Source organism: Lissotriton vulgaris, chromosome 6, assembly GCF_964263255.1.
Source record: "Lissotriton vulgaris chromosome 6, aLisVul1.2, whole genome shotgun sequence".
In the NCBI taxonomy this organism is placed as follows: domain Eukaryota; kingdom Metazoa; phylum Chordata; class Amphibia; order Caudata; family Salamandridae; genus Lissotriton; species Lissotriton vulgaris.
Genome location: NC_141694.1, coordinates 1,645,343,449 through 1,645,359,610, shown reverse-complemented (window position 1 = coordinate 1,645,359,610; position 16,162 = coordinate 1,645,343,449). Strand labels below are relative to the sequence as shown.

The window sequence follows — 16,162 nt, the reverse complement described above, 5'->3', positions numbered from 1 at the left end:
AAAAAGGTTCATATTTCAAACATATCCCACCTGTCCATCTCCAACACAGAAACCATCCAAAACCCTTCTGGTGCCATGTGCCACTCTAGCCAAGAGAGGCCTTTGGTGTGTGTTGCATTTTGAAAATGTTATTTAATACCAGATGCATTTCGCAATTTTAACATTAACTAAATATTTACAGAACATATGGATAGAATAACACTCCGTGCATAGGTTTTAGCAAGCCTTGTGAAGTGAAACTGATGAAAAAGCGGTAGAACATAAAAATGAGATGAAATATCACATTGTTATTCTTTTGTCATAATGAAGCAGGCGAATTTGGTGATGTAGACATCTTATTGAGAGGCAACACTTACGTCAGTGAAAGGGAGAAACACTATCAGAACCACAGATTTACCACAGACGTCGTTTTTTTGTGTGTAAATAAACACAGATAAAAGATTACACTAACATGGGCTGCCTTTTTGCAAAATGTTGAATTAAATCCCCTTTCACATTCACACACATATAATTTTGTATGCCAAAAAGATCCTTCCTTTGGAAGAAAACTCACGGTTTCTGATTCATTTCTTATTTATTATTATAACGTAGTTGTACAAAGAATGAAAACATGATATTTCTTCTGGCTACTTCTGAGCAAAGCTTTTCTACATTCCAAAAAATAAATAAAGACATAGCCAGCCTATAAAAGTTAAATATCAATTTTGAAACATACTGAAGAGGATTCAAAACGCATTAATTAATTTAGAAATTCAGAAGAAAGGCTTCTGCTATACCTGGCAGATTTGTACTTGAGCTCGTGATAGCACTGTACAAAGCTGTGGTAGATAAAAGTGATTGGCAGTGCTAACAGAACTATTCCACTAACCACACACACGCCTCCAAGGATCCTTCCAGACATTGTGATGGGATACATGTCCCCATAACCCACGGTCGTCATGGAGATGATCACCCACCAACAGGCCGCGGGGATGCTGGCATAGTCTTCGTTTTTTATTTCCAGGTCCAATCCGTGCTCCAGAAGCTGGGCCAGGGCGCCAAAAATTGCCATAGCAACACAAATGAAAACAAGCAACATGACCATCTCCTTGTAGCAACGTTTTAGAGTCAGGCCAAGTGTCTGGAGGCCAATGAAGTGCCGGGCAAGTTTGATCACCCAAAAAATCCTCATCATTCTCAACACCCTCAAAGTCACCCCAGCTCTCTGCAGTTGGGGGTTCTCCCCCGTGCAGACTGTCATGAACACGGAGACATAGTACGGAGAGATGGCCAGCAAGTCAATGATGTTCAGGGGCCTCTTGACAAACTCACACTTGTTTTTGGAGACAATGAACCTCACAATGCATTCTGCAGTGAACCAGCCTATGCAGATAGCTTCAATTATCCTGTTGTGAGAAAGCAAAAAAATGTTTTATTGCAACGAAACAAATGACTGGCTGCTGACTTTTGGCAACAAAGATCGCTTGTCTGGACAACAAATATTACATTGGCTTGGAAGTGCAGCTGACCTTCTTCAGGTGTCTGAAAGATCAGTATGACAGGATGGGTAGACCCGAACAACTTGTGATAAACAGTAAGCTCATCTTAGAGCGTTATTATCATGAACAATATATTTATAAATTAGGGAAGTTATCTTTTTAGTGTTTCCTACCGAGTGTCAATTATATTTTTCTTGCGACTGCCTTCTCTCTCACCAAATAAAATACATCCCCGGGGCAATTTTTTACTAAGACACAAAAAGACTAACATTTCCTTGTTTTGTCTCAGACCTGGACACCAGGGTCAATATTTCATTGATAGAAGTGTACATACTTGCTGTTTTGTTACTCAATCAGTGTGCCTGAGGTGGGCCTCCAGAGACGTGCTAGTCCTCTGCAAACTGAAGTACATTGGTTTTATGGGACATCTCCTCTAGCGGAAACTCACTGCACCAACAACACAGCATGAGGAATGTAAACTTCATCAATAAATGATTAAGATAACATTACACTGTACCTCTGCCTGGAACCTGGCAGGCTGAACTTCAGAAGAGTGGTGAAGACCCATCTATTCTACCCTGCACACAGAGCTTGGATCACTGACTTGACGATACTCCTTGGACCTCCCTGCCACCCCCTTCCCGTCCTCAATTCTCTAAAGCAGCCATCGGGCAGCACAAGGGCTACACAAAAGAGCATATACGAAATAAGACTACATGCACCTCACAAATGCTCTCTAATCAATGAATCATTGTTCCACTAAACACAGCCTTTACACTGTGTTTGCACCAGCAGCCGTGTGACTCAATTAGTATTTTAGCGATATGAACCAAGAACAGGCCAGCTATTACCGCATTCAATAAGCTCAGCTCAGTCACAGTTTAACAATGGTTCCACCTAGAATGTATACCACAGCGTTCACACGCTACAGACTTCTGATTAGGGACAAATGTCACAACTGTACATTAGTTGGCATCAGGCTTTGTTGAACATAAGGCACCTCCCTGGCATATGCTGTTTATGTCAAAATGCCATCTGATCAAAATTAATCTCTGTTCCCAAGTTCCAGGGAAAACAAACTTTAATCACAATGATTCCCTGCAGTGTCCATGGGATTTCTGCCTTCTACACATTTACATCTTTATCACCCTTCACACTGAGCACCAGCAGTGTTACACAGTATCTCTTTGCGATACAAAAATATCTTAAATAATGATGAGGCTAAGTCCTCGTCACTGACAGACTTCAATTAAGGAGACAAGCTCCAATCACAGATAGGCTTCAAAAGGGAGATCAGACTTCCATCATTGATAGGCTTCAACAAAGAGGCCAAGCCCAAATTAATGATGGGCGTCAACAAAGAGGCAATTCCCCATCATTGAGAGGCTTCAAAGAAGAGCCCAAGCCCCCATCACTATGAGGCTTCAAAGAAGAGCCCAAGCCCCCATCACTGAGAGGCTTAAAAGAAGAGGCCAAGCCCCCGTCACTGAGAGGCTTCAAAGAAGAGGCCAAGCCCCCATCACTGAGAGGCTTAAAAGAAGAGGCCAAGCCCCCATCACTGAGAGGCTTCAAAGAAGAGCCCAAGCCCCCGTCACTGAGAGGCTTCAAAGAAGAGCCCAAGCCCCCATCACCGAGAGGCTTCAAAGAAGAGTCCAAGCCCCCATCACTGAGAGGCTTCAAAGAAGAGGCCATGCCCCCATCACTGAGAGGCTTCAAAGAAGAGCCAAGCCCCCATCACTGAGAGGCTTCAAAGAAGAGCCCAAGCCCCCATCACTGAGAGGCTTCAAAGAAGAGTCCAAGCCCCCATCACTGAGAGGCTTCAAAGAAGAGTCCAAGCCCCCATCACTGAGATGCTTCAAAGAAGAGTCCAAGCCCCCATCACTGAGAGGCTTCAAAGAAGAGGCCAAGCCCCCATCACTGAGAGGCTTCAAAGAAGAGTCCAAGCCCCCATCACTGAGAGGCTTCAAAGAAGAGTCCAAGCCCCCATCACTGAGAGGCTTCAAAGAAGAGTCCAAGCCCTCGGTGCACAGACAAAATATCGACTCCAAAATATCGACTGGACATAATATCGAGTTTTAAATATAGACTGGACAAAATATCGACTGAACATAATATCGACTACAAAAATATCGTTTTTCAGGTAAGTGAAGTAATATCGACTGTGTAAAATATAGATAGCAAAAATATCGAATTTTTAATAATATATAATATTTTATAGTGTATTTTAATGTAATAATATGTGTGAAAAGTGTGTATTAATGTTATAAAATATTTTATTAAATGAATTTTGTTTTTTTAATAATTGCGTAATGTAATTCTGTAGCGGGTTGTGGGTTTATAGGGGAATAGGGTGGGAAGTAATTTAATAATAATTAATTAATTAATATATGTTTGTAAATATTTATAATTAATAATTAATTGATAATTAATTAATAATAATTAGTTAATTAATTTATATAATTTTGTACATATTTTGTATTAGTAATTAATTGGTAATTAATTAATTATAATTAGTTAATTACATTAATTAGAGTACATTTTAATATATATTATTTTTTGTTATTGTTAAGTAATTAATTGGGAAAAAATAATATTAATTATTAAAATAATTACAGCTAATGTGCTAATATATTTACTTTATTATTATTGTTAATTAATAATTATTTGGTAATTAAATAATATTGATACATTTTGGGTAAAGGAGTATTTTTAGGGTTCAGGGTCAGTTTTCAGTTTTTGGGTAAAGGGACATTTTTAGGGTTCAGGGTCAGTTTTCAGTTTTTGGGTAAAGGGGCATTTTTAGGGTTCAGGGTCAGTTTTCAGTTTTTGGGTAAAGGGGCATTTTTAGGGTTCAGTGTCAGTTTTTAGTTTTTGGGTAAAGGGGCATTTTTAGGGTTCAGGGTCAGTTTTCAGTTTTTGGGTAAAGGGGCATTTTTAGGGTTCAGGGTCAGTTTTTAGTTTTTGGGTAAAGGGGCATTTTTAGGGTTCAGGGTTAGTTTTTAGTTTTTGGCTAAAGGGGTATTTTTAGGGTTCAGGGTCAGTTTTGGGTTTTTGGGTAAAGGGGTATATTTTAGGGTTCAGGGTCAACAAATAAGATTGTAAAAAATTATTTTTATTATTTTAATTTATTATTTAATTATTATAATTTAATTTAAGTATTTTCAAGTATATTTTAGTAATTAAAATTTAATATTAATTTAATTTAAAAACTGTTTTTAATAAAGTCGATATTTTTTACATCTATATTATTGTTAACGATATTTTGTACTCGATATTTTTGTACTTACCTGTTTGTAGATACAAACTCGATATTTTGACTGTCGATATTTTGTCCACGATATTTTGGCAAGTCGATATTTTGTCCCTCGATATTATTTCAGTGATCCCAAGCCCTCATCACTGAGAGGCATCAAAGAAGAGGCCAAGCCCCCATCACTGAGAGGCTTCAAAGAAGAGCCCAATGCCCCATCACTGAGAGGCTTCAAAGAAGAGCCCAATGCCCCATCACTGAGAGGCTTCAAAGAAGAGGCCAAGCCCCCATCACTGAGAGGCTTCAAAGAAGAGTCCAAGCCCCCATCACTGAGAGGCTTCAAAGAAGAGGCCAAGCCCCCATCACTGAGATGCTTCAAAGAAGAGTCCACGCCCCATCACTGAGAGGCTTCAAAGAAGAGGCCAAGCCCCCATCACTGAGAGGCTTCAAAGAAGAGCCCAAGCCCCCATCACTGAGAGGCTTCAAAGAAGAGGCCAAGCCCCCATCACTGAGAGGCTTCAAAGAAGAGTCCAAGCCCCCGTCACTAAGAGGCTTCAAAGAAGAGCCCAAGCCCCCATCACTGAGAGGCTTCAAAGAAGAGGCCAAGCCCCCATCACTGAGAGGCTTCAAAGAAGAGCCCAAGCCCCCATCACTGAGAGGCTTCAAAGAAGAGCCCAAGCCCCCATCACTGAGAGGCTTCAAAGAAGAGGCCAAGCCCCCATCACTGAGAGGCTTTAAAGAAGAGCCCAAGCCCCCATCACTGAGAGGCTTCAAAGAAGAGGCCAAGACCCCATCACTGAGAGGCTTCAAAGAAGACCCCAAGACCCCATCACTGAGAGGCTTCAAAGAAGAGCCCAAGCCCCCATCACTGAGAGGCTTCAAAGAAGAGGCCAAGCCCCCATCACTGAGAGGCTTCAAAGAAGAGCCCAAGCCCCCATCACCGAGAGGCTTCAAAGAAGAGGCCAAGCCCCCATCACTGAGAGGCTTCAAAGAAGAGGCCAAGCCCCCATCACTGAGAGGCTTCAAAGAAGAAGCCAAGCCCTCATCACTGAGAGGCTTCAAAGAAGAGGCCAAGCCCCCATCACTGAGAGGCTTCAAAGAAGAGGCCAAGCCCCCGTCACTGAGAGGCTTCCAAGAAGAGCCCAAGCCCCCGTCACTGAAAGGCTTCAAAGAAGAGTCCAAGCCCCCATCACTGAGAGGCTTCAAAGAAGAAGCCAAGCCCTCATCACTGAGAGGCTTCAAAGAAGAGGCCAAGACCCCATCACTGAGAGGCTTCAAAGAAGAGTCCAAGCCCCCATCACTGAGAGGCTTCAAAGAAGAGTCCAAGCCCCCATCACTGAGATGCTTCAAAGAAGAGTCCAAGCCCCCATCACTGAGAGGCTTCAAAGAAGAGGCCAAGCCCCCATCACTGAGAGGCTTCAAAGAAGAGGCCAAGCCCCCATCACTGAGAGGCTTCAAAGAAGAGTCCAAGCCCTCATCACTGAGAGGCTTCAAAGAAGAGCCCAAGCCCTCATCACTGAGAGGCTTCAAAGAAGAGTCCAAGCCCTCATCACTGAGAGGCTTCAAAGAAGAGTCCAAGCCCCCATCACTGAGAGGCTTCAAAGAAGAGGCCAAGCCCCAATAACCGAGAGGCTTCAAAGAAGAGGCCAAGCCCCCATCACTGAGAGGCTTCAAAGAAGAGGCCAAGCCCCCATCACTGAGAGGCTTAAAGGAAGAGGCCAAGCCCCCATCACTGAGAGGCTTTAAAGAAGAGCCCAAGCCCCATCACCGAGAGGCTTCAAAGAAGAGTCGAAGCCCCCATCACTGTGAGGCTTCAAAGAAGAGCCCAAGCCCCGTCACTGAGAGGCTTCAAAGAAGAGGCCAAGACCCCATCACTGAGAGGCTTCAAAGAAGAGCCCAAGACCCCATCACTGAGAGGCTTCAAAGAAGAGGCCAAGCCCCCATCACTGAGAGGCTTCAAAGAAGAGGCCAAGCCCCCATCACTGAGAGGCTTCAAAGAAGAGCCCAAGCCCCCATCACTGAGATGCTTCAAAGAAGAGTCCAAGCCCCCATCACTAAGAGGCTTCAAAGAAGAGGCCAAGCCCCCGTCACTGAGAGGCTTCAAAGAAGAGCCCAAGCCCCCATCACTGAGAGGCTTCAAAGAAGAGCCCAAGCCCCCGTCACTGAGAGGCTTCAAAGAAGAGCCCAAGCCCCCGTCACTGAGAGGCTTCAAAGAAGAGTCCAAGCCCCCGTCACTGAAAGGCTTCAAAGAAGAGACCAAGCCCCCGTCACTGAGAGGCTTCAAAGAAGAGGCCAAGCCCCCATCACTGAGAGGCTTCAAAGAAGAGGCCAAGCCCCCATCACTGAGAGGCTTAAAGGAAGAGGCCAAGCCCCCATCACTGAGAGGCTTTAAAGAAGAGCCCAAGCCCCATCACCGAGAGGCTTCAAAGAAGAGTCGAAGCCCCCATCACTGTGAGGCTTCAAAGAAGAGCCCAAGCCCCCGTCACTGAGAGGCTTCAAAGAAGAGGCCAAGACCCCATCACTGAGAGGCTTCAAAGAAGAGCCCAAGACCCCATCACTGAGAGGCTTCAAAGAAGAGGCCAAGCCCCCATCACTGAGAGGCTTCAAAGAAGAGGCCAAGCCCCCATCACTGAGAGGCTTCAAAGAAGAGCCCAAGCCCCCATCACTGAGAGGCTTCAAAGAAGAGCCCAAGCCCCCATCACTGAGATGCTTCAAAGAAGAGTCCAAGCCCCCATCACTAAGAGGCTTCAAAGAAGAGGCCAAGCCCCCGTCACTGAGAGGCTTCAAAGAAGAGCCCAAGCCCCCATCACTGAGAGGCTTCAAAGAAGAGCCCAAGCCCCCGTCACTGAGAGGCTTCAAAGAAGAGCCCAAGCCCCCGTCACTGAGAGGCTTCAAAGAAGAGTCCAAGCCCCCGTCACTGAAAGGCTTCAAAGAAGAGACCAAGCCCCCGTCACTGAGAGGCTTCAAAGAAGAGGCCAAGCCCCCATCACTGAGAGGCTTCAAAGAAGATGCCAAGACCCCATCACTGAGAGGCTTCAAAGAAGAGCCCAAGACCCCATCACTGAGAGGCTTCAAAGAAGAGGCCAAGCCCCCATCACTGAGAGGCTTCAAAGAAGAGGCCAAGCCCCCATCACCGAGAGGCTTCAAAGAAGAGCCCAAGCCCCCATCACTGAGAGGCTTCAAAGAAGAGGCCAAGCCCCCATCACCGAGAGGCTTCAAAGAAGAGGCCAAGCCCCCATCACTGAGAGGCTTCAAAGAAGAGGCCAAGCCCCCATCACTGAGAGGCTTCAAAGAAGAGCTCAAGCCCCCATCACTGAGAGGCTTAAAAGAAGAGGCCAAGCCCCCATCACTGAGAGGCTTCAAAGAAGAGGCCAAGCCCCCGTCACTGAGAGGCTTCAAAGAAGAGCCCAAGCCCCCATCACTGAGAGGCTTCAAAGAAGAGTCCAAGCCCCCATCACCGAGAGGCTTCAAAGAAGAGCCCAAGCCCCCATCACTGAGAGGCTTCAAAGAAGAGGCCAAGCCCCCATCACCGAGAGGCTTCAAAGAAGAGCCCAAGCCCCCATCACTGAGAGGCTTCAAAGAAGAGGCCAAGCCCCCATCACTGAGAGGCTTCAAAGAAGAGCCCAAGCCCCCGTCACTGAGAGGCTTCAAAGAAGAGCCCAAGCCCCCATCACTGAGAGGCTTCAAAGAAGAGGCCAAGCCCCCGTCACTGAGAGGCTTCAAAGAAGAGCCCAAGCCCCCATCACCGAGAGGCTTCAAAGAAGAGCCCAAGCCCCCATCACTGAGAGGCTTCAAAGAAGAGGCCAAGCCCCCATCACCGAGAGGCTTCAAAGAAGAGCCCAAGCCCCCATCACCGAGAGGCTTAAAAGAAGAGTCCAATCCCCCATCACTGAGAGGCTTCAAAGAAGAGGCCAAACCCCATCACTGAGAGGCTTCAAAGAAGAGCCCAAGCCCCCATCACTGAGAGGCTTCAAAGAAGAGGCCAAGACCCCATCACTGAGAGGCTTCAAAGAAGAGCCCAAGCCCCCATCACTATGAGGCTTCAAAGAAGAGGCCAAGCCCCCATCACTGAGAGGCTTCAAAGAAGAGGCCAAGCCCCCATCACTGAGAGGCTTCAAAGAAGAAGCCAAGCCCTCATCACTGAGAGGCTTCAAAGAAGAGGCCAAGCCCCCGTCACTGAGAGGCTTCAAAGAAGAGGCCAAGCCCCCATCACTGAGAGGCTTCAAAGAAGAGGCCACGCTACCACAGCCAATGCTCTTCACCCAAGATGCCAAGCCCCTATCACTGACAGCTTTCAATGAAACGGCCAAGACCCCATCTTTGACAGGCTTCAGAGAAGAGTCCAAGCCCACTGCATAAATTGGAAAGCTTGCCCCGACGCGCAGCGGGCGCGTTTAGAGGTACGAGTCATTGTATTGTTGAGTCAGCGAACGAAGCGCCTGGCTATGGGCTTCCTACAAACTCTCCTTACTGCTTGGAAACTGCGTTGCTATTCTGTAAAATAGTGCTTTACTTTTTTTTTTACCACTCTGTACCTAATCTGCGAAACTTGCTTTTAACATTACATCACTGTGAATCTTGCTACTTTTTAAAATCCACACAACTCCCTACCTGGGCTCACTGTAACTCACTTGGTTGTCACGCCTCTTCCCCGGTCCACCACGGATGCTTCCGCTTGTGTGGAGGGAACCACGATGCAGAATGGAAGTGCTGTTACTATCATTACGGCAGTCAGCAGTCTAGTTGTCAGGCTGGCTGCATAAATAGGGATGCTTGCCCCGACGCGCAGCGGGCGAGCCTAAGGCAAGCCCGTGTGCGCCAGTCCGCATCTGGGCCTGGGCCAAGGGCCACAACCCCTGGCTCAATTACCCTAGTAAGGTCCAACACGACAATAAGTTACTCCAGTACCCAGCTAATAATATTCACCTTGCTACCAATACACCTACCTGTCCTCGCCCCCAAACATGCTCATTAATACGTAATTCAACCTATAGCTGTTCCTATTGTCCCTTCAAGCTGAACATCTACAATAAATCAGGAGCCACCCTGATCCAACCTCTGTATACAAATAAGGAGGATACACATTCCCACTCACTCCCCAAACATAAATAGGAAATAGCATACTTCCTAACAGACCAAAATCTAGACATCTTATTTATAACAGAAACCTGGGGAGACCCTGCATCTGGCCCAGACTTCTGCACTGCAACCCCAGAAGGGTAAAGCGTATTTAGGCAGGACAGAATCTTTTAAAAAAAAGGCGGACTTGCAATAATACACCGAGATAAATATCTGGTCAGGACAGAGGCAATCCCCACCTTGACTTGCGAAGCTGTGACGTTTACCATAAAGATTAATCACTCTCAATCGTTTAAAGGAACCCTGATCTACCGTCCCCCAGGTCCTCGAAGGGAATTCCTCTCTGCCCAGTATAGCCTATTGGAACCTTTAGCAGGAGAAGCGGACTTCACCATTCTGGGTGATTTCAACTTCCATCTGGAAACCCTTGACGACAACAATACCTCTACCCTTATCACGAAACTGGAGGCTGTTGATCTCCGCCAGTTGGTAACTAGCCCCACTCACACAGCTGGCCATACGCTCGAAGGGCTTTTCACAAGCAACAGGCAATTGTCATTAGCAAAAACCATACCCCTGACCTGGACTGACCACTGGGCAGTCATCTTTAATATTCAGGCAAATAAAATCCCCCCGTATACACCCACGTCACCCACTCAATTCAAAGCCTAGAGCCGGGTAGATCAGCAGCTCCTCAAATCACATCTGTCATCCTCTAACTACAATCCCACACCAGATCCCATACTCGCCTCTTCCAACTACTCGGAATGGGTCAACAATGCCTTCAACGTCTTAGTACCACTGAAAAGCCTTTCAAAAAATAGAACCATCCCTTCGGCCCCCTGGTTCTCTGACTCCCTCAGACTTGAAAAACAATGATGCAGGAACCTTGAGAGATGCTGGTGTAGAGACTATAATATCACTGATAAAGTTCGCTATAAGGAAGCCATCTCTAAGTTTAAGCATCTAATCATTTCGGAGAAAAGCAAATACTACCTCTGTCAGATAGAATTGGCCCAAAACTCCACTAAACTACTCTTTCAGGTAGTCACTAAACTATCAGGATCAGTAGCAAATCCCCCACCAGCGCCCACCCAAGATCTGTGCAATGCCTTACAAGCGCATTTCTAGACAAAATCAGCAAAATATATGTCAACTTTGCCACGCAAACTAAAACTCACTAATCTGACTACCCCGAACAACAACGACAATTCTCCTTCTGTCTCAAACTTTTGTCAAGTTTCATCAAAACAGATCAATGACCTCATCTTAACCATCAAGTCAGGTTCCCCAACCGACCCTTGCCCAGCCACTGTCTTAAAACTCATTCCAGACCTACAAGCCCCAAACCTAACAGACATCTGTTAGATAACTAAACACTGCTTAAAGTTAAACTCTGACAAAACGGAGGTTCTGATTTTTGGCAAGCTACACCCGGTATGGTCCCCAGCGACGGCTCGTGGAGGGAGTTACGGTGGGGCAGGAGGGTGGGGAGGGGGAGGGGCAGGGTGGAGGTTGCTAAAAACCGGCATATGGATAATTGCAGGTAAGTAAACAATTTAATTAATAAAACGAATTTCGTAGCTCGCACTGCAAGTGCGAGCTACGAAATTCGTTTTATTAATTAAATTGTTTACTTACCTGCAATTATCCATATGCCGGTTTTTAGCAACCTCCACCCTGCCCCTCCCCCTCCCCACCCTCCTGCCCCACCGTAACTCCCTCCACGAGCGGTCGCTGATGGTCCCCCACCTGGTGGCCCAGCAACCTGGGACCACACCCCCCAGTATCGAAAGTAAGAAACCTAGGGGTCATATTTGATGACAAACTGGCCTTCGCTTCTCACGCCAATACCATTGTCTCGTCATCCTTCTACACTCTCAGAATGATTAAAAAACTCCTACCCTTTCTCCCATCAAGTGCAGGAAAAACCCTGGTCAGCAACCTAGTAATGTCTAAAATCGACTACTGCAACGGCCTGTTCATTAACGCTCAGAAAAAGACCACCAACAAACTGAAGATGGTGCAGAATGCTGTCGCTAGACTAATAACAGGTACCCCCAAGTATCACTCAATCTCATCGGTGGTCCGAAAACTTCACTGATTACCTATAACAAGCTGCATTAAATTTAAAGCCCTCTGTATTGCCTTCAAGGCCATTCACAATACCGGCCCCGACTTACTGAAGAATGCCTTCTGTGTTTACGCGCCTAATAGAACTTTACGTTCCTCAGCGGCCAACCTCCTGACGGTCCCTTGCACAGAAAAAGGTTTCCTGTGGTGACAAAAGATTAACTGTTGCCACTGCCAAACTATGGAACACTCTCCCCCAGCAAATTAAATCCTGTCCAACCCTACTGGCTTTCAGGAAACTGATAAAAATTGGGCTTTTCAACCAATAAGCCCCACACAATTGGCTACATCCTCTTCACAGTCCTCAGCGCCTAGACAGCGATGGGTATCTGCGCGCTCTACAAATTGCTTGAATAAATAAATAGGCTCCAAAGAAGAGAAGAAGCCCTCATCATCAATAGGCTTGAAAGAGACCAAGCCCCCATCATGAAACAGTTCACGGAAGAGGCCAAGCCTCCCACCTCTGTTAGGCTTTAAAGAAGAGGCAAAGCCCCCATCACTTATGGTCTTCAACAAAGAGGCCAAGCCCACATCACTGAGAGGCTTCAAAGAAGAGGCCAAGCCCTCATCCCCAATGGTCTTCACCCAAGAGGCCAAGCCCCCATCACTGATGGTCTCAACAAAGAGACCAAGCCCCCATCATGAAACAGTTCACGGAAGAGGCCAAGCCTCCCACCTCTGTTAGGCTTTAAAGAAGAGGCAAAGCCCCCATCACTTATGGTCTTCAACAAAGAGGCCAAGCCCACATCACTGAGAGGCTTCAAAGAAGAGGCCAAGCCCCCATCCCCAATGGTCTTCACCCAAGAGGCCAAGCCCCCATCCCCAATGGTCTTCACCCAAGAGGCCAAGCCCCCATCCCCAATGGTCTTCACCCAAGAGGCCGAGCCCCCATCAATGGAAGTCTACAATGAAACGGCCCAGCCTCCATCAGAGATAGGCTTTAAAGAAGAGGCCAAGCCCGATCACTAAAAGGCTCCTCCTACATGCAGTAGTAGTCCTATACACTTCTTCCGTACCTTGCACAGTGTATGCCATGCATCAACCTACACCGCCTCCTCTGATCAAGGGAAGTAACACACACCCTAGCATCAGCTGCAGTACTGGGTCTCGTCAACAGGTAGCACCCCCACAGGATATAAAAAAGTGGCAGCATGCCAAAATCCCACTGTCACTAAAACTGAGGACATTTGCGAGGGGTACACACTACAGGTTTGACATGTGTGTCGTGAACCGGGAATTCCTCAGAGCATTCGAGAAGCTTTGCAAGATACCGCGTTATTTTATAAGACAACGCTGCAAATATGTCTGTGCATCCGGAAGGCAGCATGTGGCGTGGGGAGCTGGCAGATCAGTGTCGAATGCTAATGGCTGCTCGAGGGTCTTCCCTTTTGTGCCCTCGTCACTGGGGCACTTCGCAGAAACCTTGCATTCGAGTTCGCTCTAGCGCTTAATGTTTAATTCAACTTGTGAGCAGGACACAAAACCAACAATACAAGAAACAGGGCACGAGACATTGGGGCTGGCTTCTTCCTACAGGCACGTGCACAGACCCTCTCGCAAATCGAGTGGGCGCAATCACTTGGAGTGGGTAGGATCTGCCCATCGGGTCGGGCTGTAGGGACTGTTAGTGTTTCCTGCATGAAGTGTTTTAGGGTTAACATTTTAATCGGGATTGTTTATTTATTTATTTTTCACTTGGATTTTTTGCCTACTGAATTTTTAGAGCTCGCATCTGAACAACTGTTATCGTTTAAAAAATGGCACGTTATAAAAGGGAAACGCGAGTATTAGAGCTCATGTGGCACTTAACTATAAATGTGTGTGAAATAATTGTGTTTCACTTATCAATGCTGGATTCTCTCGAACGCACTTGTGCACATGCTGGCTAAACTTATAGATTTTTGGGGCGTTTGAGAAGATGGGACTGACTTTTGAGAGGTGGGAGTCATGGGGGAAGTGACACCACTAATGTGTCGTCAGGAAAGGGGTCAGAAGCCCAAAAGACCGTGTTTTATAGCAGGAAGCCCACGTGTCTGGTATGTTTATAAATGCTAATAAATTAGGCAGCGACAAAATCTCGATTTGCCCAAGACCACACAATGATTGTCCAATGCGAAGAACAATGGACTTGTATTAACAAAGTCTACGCAGTATCCAATACACCATAAAAGTACAAAGACATATTATGAAAAAACTGAATGACTTCAAAATTCAATTTCCGGTCTACTTTTTTCTAACCAGAGGTTTTATGGTATGTTTAAACTAAAACAAGGCATGATCGTATCATGACTCGAGGTATAGCCAGCATACACATAAGGGTATTTATAAGAGGCGGGTTAACATGTACTTCCCTGTTCAAGGGGTAAGTCTTTTAAATATGGGAATAATAACTTATTTCTATCCGGTAGTGGAACAGTGTAGCGACTTCATGACTCACTGTACAGCAGCTGCTGCTACTGCCCAATGGTACTCATGTTATCACTATTTAAAGCACGAAAGGCTGAGTCGACTTTGCTCGGTACCACCCTGCGAGCCTCGGTTTGCAGCACCATGATTTATATGATACTGGAAAGATGCATGGCTGACTCGATCTGACCTGGATTCGACCCTATAACCATTAGGTTGCAGGTGTGAATCTGCAGCATAGCCAATTATTATTACACATCCAGATTTTATAGGTGTACTACTTTCACCCTAGCGGTTTTAAAGTTCATTGGCATTGTACTGAGTAATTAACAGTTTGCTGATTGCGTCCTAGTTTGGAAGTGTGTGTGTTGGAAGCCCATCCCGTGCCCCGGGGCCAGTGTTCCCTACCTAGCCCTCGAGCGTGCGGGACACACAGACCAGGACCACGACGACAGACGGACAGAGAAAGAAGTGAGAATGGCTACTCGTACCCCGAGGGCTCCCTGAGACTGTCGCTATACCTGTGCTCCTCCACGCTGCGGTTCTGCGCCGTGTGCCAGTCGGGCAGCGTGCTGGCGCACAGCACCACCATGGACACGATGATGAAGAGGGTGGAGACGGTGGCCAGCACCTGCGCCGCCAGCGACGAGGCGGGCTCCTCGAAGGTGAGCCGCATGCGCTCCAGCCAGCGCCGGCCCTCGGGGCCCGGCGCGTCCTCGGCCAGCAGCCGGGCGGCCGCCTCGTCGGGCGCGCTCTCGTCCGTCAGGTAGGTGTAGGTGTCCGACATGCGCTCGTCCAGGCGCCGCTGGCAGCAGTACTCGAGGTGCGAGCGCTCCAGGCCCCAGTAGATCATCTCGTTGTAGAAGGAGAGCTCGCACATCTGCGGCACGAAGCGCAGCTTGCCGTACTTGACGTAGAGCATGATGAAGCCGAAGGCCTCCGAGTGCCGGTCGAAGAAGTACTCGTTGCGCTCCCGGTCGTAGTCGTCGCACACCTCCAGCACGTCCTGCTCCGAGGCGCAGCCGTGCAGCCGGCTCACCCTGCGCAGGGGGAAGTCCTTGATCACCTCCTGGGACAGGGAGTAGCGCGCGCCCCCCACGTTCAGGATGAAGGGGTCCCTTCCAAAGTTCATCTCGGAGAGTCCCAGCGGCTCCCCGGCTCCCGCCTCCAGCGGGGGAGGCATGCGCCGACGGGGGCCCTCACCGGCCTCGGCCGCCGCTCACCTCGCGGCTCTCCCGCTCACCGTCCTCCCGGGGAAGGCACCGGAGGCGCCGCATGCTCCTTGAAGGTAACAAGCGATCCGTGGAAACTTTAATCTGGTGTCTCGGATCCTGGCAGGGTCTACTGCCAACCTGCAGAAAAGCTGACCAAATGCACACCTGTACAAAAGAGTAACTTAAAACACACCCACAAAGTTTGCTTCAATCCGAAAACAGCAAATATGTGGCCAGTATTAAAGTTTTAAAGGTGTCCTTTCCTGCAAAGACCGAACCTAGGCAAAGTGCGCGCAGAAATCCACCCCGAGCGCCCGCAGCCTGCGCTCTCCACGGCAGCGCGGTGTCTGCTGAAGTTTCCTCGCTCAGCACAGACGAGAGAGAGGGAGGCGAGGGAAGGGAAGGCGGGGCGCCGCTCCGGCTGCCAGTCTCCGCCGTTCCAACCTAAGAGGAACGTTTCAAAGTGAAAAAAAAATAATAAATGGTTTTCCGAATCAATTTGCCTCCCACCGTGGAAGTGCGAGCACCCGACATACATCCTGTTGGATGTGCCTGGGTTCGTGCGCAGGTAAACACGGGGGCAGCTGGCGCCCACCTGCATC

The 16,162-nt window shown here is 47.6% G+C and overlaps 1 protein-coding gene across 1 annotated transcript; it reads right to left on the bottom strand.

The window, feature by feature from the left end:
• Positions 1-556: 556 nt before the first annotated feature.
• Positions 557-15,662, bottom strand: KCNG3 (potassium voltage-gated channel modifier subfamily G member 3). Its single transcript, XM_086925452.1, has 2 exons — positions 14,868-15,662; positions 557-1,385 (listed from the first exon to the last, which is right to left on the bottom strand). The coding sequence occupies exons 1-2, from the start codon at positions 15,527-15,529 to the stop codon at positions 740-742; spliced, it is 1,308 nt and encodes a 435-aa protein (XP_086781578.1). The 5' UTR covers positions 15,530-15,662; the 3' UTR covers positions 557-739.
• Between the last annotated feature and the right edge of the window lie 500 nt (positions 15,663-16,162).